The 12,388-nt window shown below is 37.6% G+C and overlaps 1 protein-coding gene across 5 annotated transcripts in view; it reads left to right on the forward strand.

Annotated features, from left to right (window-relative positions):
* Positions 1–12,388, forward strand: part of AP2B1 (adaptor related protein complex 2 subunit beta 1) — a 133,587-nt gene that overhangs the window by 55,549 nt on the left and 65,650 nt on the right. For all 5 annotated transcript variants that reach the window (XM_042916404.1, XM_042916403.1, XM_042916401.1 and 2 more), the window contains exons 12-13: positions 231–329; positions 8,638–8,897. In XM_042916404.1, coding sequence (XP_042772338.1) covers positions 231–329; positions 8,638–8,897 — 359 coding nt within the window. The remainder of the gene's footprint in view (positions 1–230; positions 330–8,637; positions 8,898–12,388) is intronic.

The following is a 12,388-nucleotide window of genomic DNA, read 5'->3' on the forward strand; positions in this document are numbered from 1 at the left end:
CCCAAGTAGGCTCTGTACTGCCAGTGTGGAGCCCGATGCTGGGCTCAAATTCACAAACCTTGAGATCATGACCTGAGCCAAAACCAAGAGTCTGATGCTCCACTGGCTGAGGCACCCAGGCTTAGAAAGACCAGGTAGTAATTCGTAGATGGGTAAGCACTACTTTGGAAATAATGGTAGGGAGTAATGTAAATGCCTTTCACTTTATCTGTTAAATTACATCCCCATAGGTGCAGCTCACTCTGCTTACTGCCATAGTGAAGCTGTTTCTCAAGAAACCATCAGAAACACAGGAGCTGGTACAGCAAGTCTTGAGTTTGGCAACACAGGTATGAAATCTAGAAAAAGCATGGGTTTGATTTGTCTGCTTTTATATTGAGGAAATCATGAAACTCTGAGAAGATTCAATTTGGGGGGATTTGTTTATTTATTTTTACTTATTTATTCACTTATTATTTTAAGTAGGCCCTATGCCCAAGTTGGGGCTTGAACTCACAACCCCAAGGTCAAGAGTCACATGCCCCACCGACTAAGCCAGTGTGGCACCCCTCATTTGGGAAGATTTTAATTGGAAAGGGCGCAGTCTTTAGATCCTGTTAAAATATAAAAATAGTGCCTCTTGTACATATAACATCGAATATAGTTCGGTGCCTTTTAAATGAACTGGCTCCAGTTTCTGTTGAACTTAGATGGGCTTAACTTAGATATTTTACTTTTAATGAATGACCTACAGTGTGAAAATGACATTGAGTCTCACAGTACTGGGTGACTCACTTAAGTCTCACTCCTTCTGGGTGACTTAATTTCACCTTCTAAATGAAAGTACAATGATTTAATATTGGTAAATGCCTCAACAAAGGTCTCCGATATTGTTCTTTCTACCTTCTAGAATTGATTGCCTTTCTCTTTAAGTAATTACAAAGTGCTTATGCTGCCTCCTTAATTATTCGATATTTTTGGTCCTCCTTAGGATGAGTTTGATTTCAGAAATGTGGCAACTGGAGGCCACAGATGTATTGTCACCATTTTAGGTCCACAGAAATCAAAACAATTATTTTATCTAGTGTAACTAGTATAGCAATCATCAATTCATCATAATTTCGTTATGTTCTTAATTGAATTTGAGAACTGGCTGGCTATAGCAGGCTGTCAGAAGTTCAGGTGTGTGTCGACACATGGAATCAGATTTAGATACTCAGTTTACCATTTTTCTTATTCATCTCTGTATAGTGGTAGATAATCAAAATTTGAAATCTTTTCATAGTACTTTTATCTGTTACCTTTCCTATTATTAATTTTACATCTTTTAATATATATCTGTAAGCATTCTTTGAAATGTTTCTTTAAAAAAAAATTCCCTTTTAAACATCTTCCTTTGCCTGAAGCAAAGCAATTTCTATAACCATCAAGGCAGTGGTTATTTAATTCCTGTATTGAATTAAGCATTCTAGGCTTTTTTTTTTTTTAATTTTTTAATCTTTATTTTTGAGAGAGAGAAATAGAAAGCGTGAATGGGAGAGGGGCAGACAGAAAGAGAGAGAGGGAAACACAGAAGCTAAAGCAGGCTCCAGGCTCTAAGGTGTCAGCACAGAGCCCGATGCAGGGCTACAACTCAAGGATCTCAAGATCACGACCTGAGCCAAAGTCAGCCACTTAGCCAACAAAGCCACCCCAGTGCCCGAGCCTTCTAGACTTCTTAGTGTAGACCCTTGATCACCCACTTGTATCTGTGTTAAGGTGGATTTACAACAAGTTTCTAAAGAGAATTTGGGCCTTGCTCTCTCTCTGCTTATCTCTAGATAGGGATAGTCTTAAAATCAAGCAAGTGTCCTTGGTAGGTTCCATTGTAGTCACCGGTTCTCAACCCTATCTCCATCTCCATTGTCTGTTGAAGGCCTATGGGTCTGTATTTCAAAGGCGTCACAAGAGAGCTGTATTTTGGATTCTTGTCAGATTATCTCCTGTTATTTATCAAAATTTGCCTGAGATAAAGTGTTTAGGGAGGATTGCTTAAATAATACAAGGACTCTCTGTTCTTACAGATAAAATTTGCCACTGAATCAAGCCAGACTGGTAGAGAGCTGGGTATCTAGACTGCATTGTACCTGACCCTTAATTAAGTTACATTTACTAAATTATACCGATACATTCATCTAATAGTAGGGTTGTCATGAGAAACTATCCTATTTGGATCTGTTGTCAAAGTCATTTGTTATTCCATTATATGTTTTTTTTTCTTTATGAGGTTCCATCAAACAAATTCCTAACCAGTTTTGGATTCTCCTAAGCATTGGTAGGTATGTAGTTAACTGACCCTCTGAATGGCTTATGTAACTAGATTTCGTGTTCATATGAGTTGGAAACTTTAGAGTCAAATTTAAGGATCTCTTGTAGAAAATGTGTAGGTCATTGTGGCATGCATTTTTCTGTTTCTAGTTCTGATTTATGCTCTCTAGTCCTGGATGCATTTTTGGAAGCTTTGCCAAGTCCTTTTCTGGGACTAGGGCAGGGTATAAGTAGACCATCAGATATTCCTGATTGAGACTTTTTGTACAAGGACTAGTATAAAATCTTTAATAATAACCATTTTTGTTGTGCTTACTATGTACCAGGCATTCTTGTAAGGACTTTACACGTTAATTTAATCTCAGTAATGGTTGATACTGTTATTATTCCTATTTTATAGATGAGGAAATTGAGACATAGGCCCAGTTAAGTATGTGGCAGAGTGAGGAGTCAAACCCAGGTAGCCTGGCTCCAGAGTCTTTGCTCTTATCTATCATGCTGTGCTGCTTCTCTAGCCTGAAGGTCAGGGATGACTTTGAGACTGCGTACTCCTCGCTTTACCTCTCTGAAGCACTATTGTGCATAAGCCAGTACATGCAAGTGAACTTAGTGGTTTTAAGATCATTGTAGGTGATTATTTCATATTTGGTTGTAAATAATTATTAAGCAGTTTTTCTAGGCAACCCTTTTCTGTCCAGTTAATGAGATCTGAGGAGTTAGCATAAAAGAACAGCACATTGGTATATAAGTCTTTTCCACTGGAAGTTTTTTTCTCTGTTTTGTGCCCTCCACCCCTACCCTCCAAGTTTGTGAGATAAGAACCTAATAACTAGTTAGGTACCAATATTAGGGACCTAATAACTTATTAGGTACCAATTTCAGTTGAGGGCAGTGTGATCTGCTAAGTTGTGTTAATTAAGTTTATTTATTTTTAATTTTTTTTTAAGTTGATTTATTTTGAGAGAAGGACAAAGCCTGAGTCCGGGAGGGACAGAGACAGAGGGGGTGAGAGAGAATCCTAGGCAGGCTCTGCACTCCTAGTGCAGAGCCTGATGCTGGGATTGAACTCACAAAACGTGAGATCATGATCTGAGCCGAAGTCAGATGCTTAAACAACTGAGCCACCCAAGCATCCCTAAGTTGTGTTCATTTGAATTGGGTGATGGGAGTTCTATTTCTGCTACATCCCTGGTTCAAGACGTGCCTGAGCAAATTTCTTTTTAATACTGTTCCTTTCCCATTTCAACAATAGAGTTAATTAATACTGGGTTCTTTTGTGTGTGTGTTTTTTTAACCTGTGCTGATAATTCAGTGAAGTAATGTGAAATATTTATGCTTCTAACTTTATTTTTATTAAATAAAAACATTTTTTATGTTAATTTTTGAGAGAGAGAGAGGCAGAGTGCAAGTGGGGAGGGAGCAGAGAGAGGGAAACACAGAATTCGAAACAGGCTCCAGGCTCTGAGCTGTTAGCACAGAGCCCGATGTGGGGCTCGAACTCAAGAACCATGAGATCCGAAGCCGGCCGAAGTCAGCCTCTCAATTGACTGAGCCACCCAGGTGCCTCTGTGCTTCTAACTTTAAATAAAATGGTGGTTAATTAGAAATATTATTACAGGAAAAGAAAATGAACCCTTGAATCCAAGGCTTCATTTCAAAGGTTTGTCTTCTCTGCTTTGGTAGTTATAGAGCAATCAGTTAAGAATACACACAGAAGTGTCCAGACTTTAATAATTACCCTGTATAGTATATTCAAGAAAAATTAAGATGAAGACTTCTCTATGAGCTAGAGAACACCATCATCAAAATCACCTGTGCTGCTTGCTGGAAATGTAAATTCCTGGGCCTGATCCTGACATAATGAAAATTTCTGTGATGTGGCCCTAGAATCTGCCACTGAGTGACTTTCCTGGTATGTTACAATGTTGATGCATAGTACAGTTTACTGTTTTAGAACATGCCTGGTAAGAATTATTTTGGAAGTTCTTAAATTTTTAGAAATGTACTATTTTTCTGGGGCACCTGGGTGGCTCAGTCAGTTAAGCATCCAACTTTGGGTCAGGTCATGATCTCACGGTTCATGAGTTTGAGTCCCGCATCAGGCTCTGTATTTACAGCTCAGAGCCTGGAGCCGGCTTCAGATTCTTGTCTCCCTCTCTCTCTGCCCCTCCCCCACTCATGCTTTGTCTCTGTCTCTCAAAAATAAACAAACACTAAAAAAAAAAAACAGTCATACTCCTGGTAATAAAAAATGTGGTATTCACACATACATACTCACACACACAATAGAATGTTACTCTGCCATGAGAAAGAAGGAAATCCTGTGGTTTGCAACAACATGGATGGACCCCACAGGCACTATGCTAAGGAAGATAAGTCAGGTAAAGAAAGCCAATACTGTTGGTTTCACTTATACGTGCAACATAAAAATGCCAAATTCATAGAAACAGAGTAGGATGGTAGGATGGTGGTTACCAGGAGCTGGGGGGTGATGGGGAATGGGGAGATAGTGGTCAAGGATACAAGCCTCCAGTTAGAAGATGGATAAGTTCTAGGGATCTAATGCTCATCATAATGATTATAGTTACTACTGTGTTATATACTTGAAAGTTGCTAAAAGAATAGATCCTAAATGTTCTCACTACAAGAAAGAAATGGTAATTAAGTGACATGATGAATATATTAGTTAATGCTACACCAGTAATTATTTTGCAATATATAAGCATACCAAACAACATATTGTACATCTGAAATTTAAACAATGTTATATGTCAGTTTTATCTCAATAAAGATGACTAAAAAAAAAAAAAAGAAAGAAATGTACTATTTTCCCAGATCCTGGCCAGGAACTAGGGGGGCTAACAGAAAAGCAGATCCAAAACCAAATTTTCCGAATCACCAAACATGGAATGGCACCTTAAAATCATAAAAAGTTTCGATTTTTATGTCACATGTCTTGACTGGGCCTGATTTATTGTGGCCTCCATATAAATAGTGAGGCAGTGTTGACCAGCTTACAGTAAGCCTAACAAATCAGCCCTCAGAATAGCAACATTCGAACAGTGAAGATCCTTGCCTGTTCTTTAGCTTCAGGCTTTGGAAAATTTGCACTCATTTCTCATAGGACCATATTTTTAAAGTGTGTGTCTATAAAGATTTACGGTGCATATACCCTTTAATTCAGGGATTCTATATGCAGCATTTTGCCTTATTGCCGTGTTTTGAATTTGTGGAGTATAGGGAGACTCCAAACTTCTATCATAGATGTACATAGTTTTGTGAATCCCCACAGGAATTAATTAATTAATTTTGCATTTGGTTAAGTATGTACATAATGGAAGAGAGAAATAATTTGAAGTAAAAAGTAGTCAGTTTTCATCCATACATTATTAAATTGTATTATAGTTTAATACCTCAACAATATTACTAATCTATGAAGACAGAAGACTGAATTTTCCTGGGCAAGTGATGTGCAGTATTCATTTTAATTGTGTATAATAAAAAGCATAATTAGTATACAAATTTTAAATGGTGTGCTTTGGGGATTGAATATATAAATTAAGATTTAACTTTTATGTATCAACAAAAGCTGGGGTGGGGATTGCTTTCCTGACCTGATACGTCAAAAAACTGGTAGTCTATTCTTTTAAAAAATCAACTTGTTTCGGGTGCCTGGGTGGCTCAGTCAGTTAAAGCGTCAGACTTCAGCTCAAGTCATGATCTCACAGTTCGGTTCGTGCGTTCAAGCCTCACATCAGGCCCTCTGCTGTCAGTGGGGAGCCTGCTTTGGATCTTCTGTCTATTTCTCTGCCCCTCCCCAGCTCATGCACGTGTGGGCACTCTCTCTTAAAAATAAACATTAAAAAAAGTCAACTTACTTATGTTTTTTGATGTTCAAACTTTGTTTCCAAGTAAAATAAGTAAGGAGATTTCAGCCTATTTATAAACCAATTACCGGACTTCTCAAAAACAAAACAACTTATGTAAATTGAATATTATCACTGTTTCCCTTTTTTAACCCTGGCATTTCAAACACTACAAACATTTTTATATGCTATGTAACACAACCTATGAATGTGATCAATATTCTCTTGAGTTATATTTACCATTTTGATATTCTGTTAACTAACTTGCCGTATTGCAGTGTTCCTTATGCTTTTTAAAATTTTTATTTGTTTGAGAGTGAGTGGGCGGGGGAGGGGCAGAGAGAGGGAGACACAGAATCTGAAGCAGACTCCAGGCTCTGAGCTATTAGCACAGAGGCCAGTGTGGGGCTCAAACTCAAGAACCATGAGATCATGACCTGACCCAAAGTCGGACGCTTATTAACCAGCTGAGCCACCCAGTGGCGCACCCTTACGCTTTCTTGTTTTTAACCAGTGGTCTACTGTGGGCACAAGTTAAACAATACATGACTAAGAATAACCATAGGAAACCATGTAGTCAAAACCATTGGGGTCACTGCTAGTATTTATTAAGCAGGGTGTTAAGTGCCTTAAGTGGCTAACTCATGAACCAATTTATCTGCTTACTTAGAAACTCACGTGGAAGCCCTCAAATTGGCCTAGTTTTGAAGAAAATATTTTTGTATGTGTATTTTAAATACAGATACTGAAACAGCGACTTACTGTTGTGGCACTAAAACAGCTGGAATGCCATCATATAGACATACTCTGAGAGGTAGATACCAGGATATTTATCGCTACTTTGTGATGTTCACATAAATGAATGCATGAATGGCAGGAAGGAGGGAGAAAGAGGCAACAACCTAAATGTCCATTGATAGGGCACTAGTAAATAATGTTGCAGTGCTGTATATACTGGGGAAGTTTGCAGGTGTATATGCCAGTGTGGAAAATACCTTGCAGAGGAGTATATATAATGTGAAATTGGTTTTATATAAAATGGATATATATATGCTTAGGAGCTCTCTGGAAGGACACATAACCACACTGTTAAAATGGCTATCCTGGGGATGTAAAGTGGGGAAGGGTTGGATGTTTGGGGAGATTTAAAATTTTTATTTATTTTTATTAAAATATATACATATTTTTAAAGATTTTGTCCCTGACACACAAAAAAATTATTTTTTTAAAGATTTTGTTTTTACACACTTAGTGTGGGGCTTGAATGCACAACCCCATCATCAAGAGTCATGTGCTCTACCAACTGAGTCAGTCAGGTGCCCCAGAGACTTATTTTTGTACTACAAACTTTTTTTTTTTTTTTTGAGAGAGCAAGCATGAGTAGGGGAAAGGGGCAGAGGGAGAGAGAGAGAGAGAGAGAGAGAGAATCCCAAGCAGGCTTCATACCTAGTGGGGAGCCTGACAGGGGGTTCAATCCCATGACCCTGGGATTATGACCTGAGCAGAAATCGAGAGTCAGACGCTCAACTGGCAGCTACCCAGGCACTCCGATATGTTACAAACTTCTAATTGTGATGTGGCATTGATGAATTTTTTTTTAGCCATGAGTATGAATAAAAATTATTTTAAAACTACCACAGAAAAAACAAGACCACTAAATTAAAAGGTCACCACTTTGGGAAATGTTTAGTTCCATGCTCTCCTTAACAGTCATTTATTATTTTAGATAGTAGTACCTCTCATACTATATTGTAATAATTAGTATTCTGGACTTGTTAAAGTCAGGCACTATGTGTCTTATCTCTTTATTTCCAGGGCCTAGCCAGTGTCTCCATAGGAGATACTTAATAAATATTTGAATGAAGAAAGAAGGTATGGGTGAAATATTTTTAAAATCAATTTCATGAATAATTCTGCTGATGTTTATAGCAGTTAAAAAACATTTTTGGGGGAGGCACCCGAGTGGCTCAGTCGGTTAAGTGTCCAACTTTGGCTCAGGTCATGATATCATGGTTCGTGAGTCCGAGCCCTGCATCAGGCTCTGTGCTGACAGCTCAGAGCCTGGAGCGTGCTTCGGGTTCTGTGTCTCCCTCCCCCTCTATCTCTGCCCTTCCCCTGCTCACACGCATGTACCCTTGCTCACTCTCTCAAAAATAAACGTTAAAAAAAATTTTTTTAAAGAATTATTTTGATGTTCCAAGGCTGTCTCAAGGAGTTAATTTCTATCAGATTAAACTTTTATTTTCCATTTCCCATCTTCCCTTGAATTTTAGTCTTAGAACTAACCCATCTCGATTTATATTTAAATTCTTTGGAACATTAGAGATTACAGAATTATGACTGTATTAAAACTGTGTTGAGTTTAAATATCTTAACAGCCAACTTTATAAATCACTACAGCATTGCCTTAATATAAATCTAACAGGTTGGGTTTCTGTATGGAGAATACTTCCATTTAAACCTTCTTGCCCTTGCCTTTCATTAGGATTCTGATAATCCTGACCTTCGAGACCGGGGCTATATTTATTGGCGCCTTCTCTCAACGGACCCTGTCACAGCCAAAGAAGTAGTCTTGTCTGAGAAGCCACTGATCTCTGAGGAGACAGATCTTATTGAGCCAACTCTGCTGGATGAGCTAATATGCCACATTGGATCTTTGGCCTCGGTATACCATAAGCCTCCCAATGCTTTTGTGGAAGGAAGTCATGGAATCCATCGCAAACACTTGCCAATACATCATGGGAGGTAAGCAGGTGAACTAGGTTTTGAGTGAGAAGTAACTCTTTTAGACAGAGTTGGTCTTCCTCCTGTTGTTATAGCCTAGAAAAGAACTTGGTATGCATTTTGCAAACTTACTATAATGCCCTGGGGTCTCCATCTGAATACCAGTGACCACATACATAATAGGTGAAGGGCTCTTCTGTGTTCTAATTTGGGAAGTAGATAAGATAACAGCTTTAGAAAATGATGAAGACCTTTTTTTTTTTAACTTTTTAGTTTATTTATTTTGAGAGAGAGACATGAGTGGGAGACATAAGCATGAGTGGGAGAGGGTAGAGACAGAGGGAGAAAGAGAGAGAATCTCAAGCAGGTTCCACACTGTCAGCAGAGAGTCCAATGTGGGGTCCAAACTCACGAAAAGCTGCGAGATATGACCTGAGCCCAAATCAAGAGGTGGGCTCTTAACCAACTGAGCCACCCAGGGGCCCCATTGGTGAAGACCTTCTAAACTGATAAATTTGAAAGCTGTTTATGTCCCCAGATGAGGCTAGAAATCTTTTCAAGGCTGAAAATTTGGAAAAAAAGACTATACGTACCTTTAGCTATCTTATTGCTTTAGTGTAACTTTGGTAGAAGCTTATGGATAAAGTTAGCAGATACTGCTTTTGTGCTATAAAGCTATTAGTGAAATAATATTTACAGGATTGTTTTATAAGAGCAGCCTAGATTCCTTCCTTCTACTGGCTTTGGGCTCTGTTCTTTTTCTGGCTCCTTAAGGTATAAGGTTAGGTTTGGGATTTTTCTTGCTTCTTGGGGTAGGCCTATACAGCTATAATCTTCCCTGTTAGAACAGCTTTTGCTGCATCCCCAAGATTTTGGTATGCAAAATGAAAACAACTGTGTTTTCATTTTCATTTGTCACCTTGTTTTTGATTTCCTTTTTGATTACTTGGTTAACCCATTCATTGTTTAGGAGCATGTTATTTAGCCTCCATGTATTTATGTTCTTTTCCAGCTTTTTTTCTTGTGATTGATTTCTAGTTTCATACCTTGTGGTCAGAAAAGATGCATATGATTTCAGTTTTTTTGAATTTAGGCCTAACGTGATATATTCTGGAGAACACTTGACAAAAATGTGTATTCTGCTGTTTTGGTATATTCTGAATGGAATGTTCTGCATATATCTGTTAAAAAGCATTCAGTCTAAAAAAGAGGTTAGAGTGGGAGAGAGCCAAAGCATAAGAGACTCTTAAAAACTGAGAACAAACTGAGGGTTGATGGGGGGTGGGAGGGAGGAGAGGGGAGGTAATGGGTATTGACGAGGGCATCTTTTGGGATGAGGTCTGGGTGTTGTATGGAAACCAGTTTGACAATAAATTTCATATACTAAAAAAAAAAAGCATTCGGTCCTATGTGTCATTCAAAGCTCCTGATTGATTTTCTACCTGGATGATATATCCACTGATGTAAGCAGGGTGTTGTTCCTTGCTGTTATTGAACTACTATCAGTTTCTTCCTTAATGTGTGTTAATAGTTGCTTTATGTATTTAGGTGCTGCCATATTGGGTGCATAAATATTTACAATTGTAATATCCTCTTGTTGGATAGTTTCCTTTATCATTAGGCAGTGCCCATTTTTGTCTCTTGTCATGATCTTTGTTTTAATGTCTATTTTGTCCATTGTAAGTATGGCTACCCCATCTTTATTTTTGCTTCCATTTGCATGGTAAATGTTTTTGCATCCCTTCATTTTCAGGCTGCACATCTTTAGGTCTGAAGTGAGTCCCTTATGGGCAGCATATAGGTGGCTCTTGCTTTTTTTGTCCTTTCAGTCACCCTGTGTTGTTTTGATTAGAGCATTTAGACAGAGTTGGATGCAGCAGTGCTGTTCTAAGAGGGAAAATTATAGCAATACCTTCCTGAGACTTAACTCAGGAAGCAAGTAAAATCTCTACTTAACCTTACACCTAAAGGAGCTAGGAAAAAAAAAAAAAGCACAAAGCTGGTAGAAGGAAGGAAATAGTAAAGATAGAGCAAAAAGAAATAGAGACTTAAAAAAAAAAACAACAACCAAAAAAGAATCGATCCAGGAAACTAGGAGATGGTTGTTTGAAAAGATCAATAAAATCGATAAACCTTCAGTCAGACTCATCAAGAAAAGGAAGAGAAAGGACTCAAATCAGGAATGAAGGAGAAATAACTGACACCACAGAAATAAAAAGCATTAGAAGAGAATAGTATGAAAAATTATATGCCAACAAATTAGACAATCTAGAAGAAATGTATTAGTTCCTAGAAACCTGTAACCTTCCAAAACTGAATGAGGAAGAAATAAAAAATTTAAACAGACCCCTTACTAGCAATGAAATTGAAACAGTAATCAAAAAATTCCCAACAAACAAAAATTCAGAACCAGATGGATTCACAGGTGAATTCTGCCAAATAGTTAATACTTACTCTTCTTAAACTATTCCAAAAAATAGAAGAAAAAGGAAAGTTTCCAAATTCGTTCTATAAGGCCAGCATTACCCTGATACCAAAACCAGAAGAAGACACTACAAAAAAAGAAAACTACAGGCCAGTATCTCTGATGAACATAGATGCAGACATCCTCAACAACCTACTAACAAACTGAATCCAACAATACATTAAAAAATGATTCATCTTGATCAAGCGGGAATTTTTCCAGGGATGCAAGGATAGTTCAGTATTTGTGAATACTGAATACAAATGAATTAACATAATGCATCACATTAACAAGAAAAAGGATAAAAACCATATGATCACCTCAGTAAATACAGAAGAAGCATTTGACAAGATACAATATCCATTCCTGATAAAAAACTCTCAACAAAGTAGGTTTAGAGGGAACATACTTCAACATAAAGGCCGTATATGAAAAACCTGTGGCTAACATCATACTCAGTGGTGAAAAACAAAGCTTTTCCTCTAAGATTAGGAACAAGACAAGGATATCCATTCTCTCCACTTTCCTGGGTACAGCAGTCAGACAAGAAAAAGAAATGAAAGGCATCCAAGTTAGGAAGAAGTAAAACTTTGAGTGTTTGCAACTGACATGCTATATATAGAAAACACTAAAGACTCCACCAAAAAACTAGTAGAATAAATGGACTCAGTAAAATTGTAGGATATAAAATTAATATATAGAAATCTGTTTTGTTTCTATACACTAATAAGTAAGTGGCAGAAAGTTAAATTAAGACAATATCATTTACAATTGTACCAAACCATAATATACCTAGGCATAAACTTAACCAAGGAGGTGAAATACCTGTACTCTGGAAACTATAAAATGCTGATGAAAGAAATTAAGGACAGCAAAAACATGGGAAGATATTCCATGCTTTTGGATTGGAAGAACCCATATTATTAAAATGTCCATACCACCCAAAGCAATCTACAGATTTAATGTAATCCCAATGTCAGAATACCAACTGCATTTTTCACAGAACTAGAACAAACAATCCTAAAATATGTATGGAACCACCAAAGAC

This window comes from Panthera leo, chromosome E1 (genome assembly GCF_018350215.1).
Source record: "Panthera leo isolate Ple1 chromosome E1, P.leo_Ple1_pat1.1, whole genome shotgun sequence".
Taxonomy (NCBI): Eukaryota; Metazoa; Chordata; class Mammalia; order Carnivora; family Felidae; genus Panthera; species Panthera leo.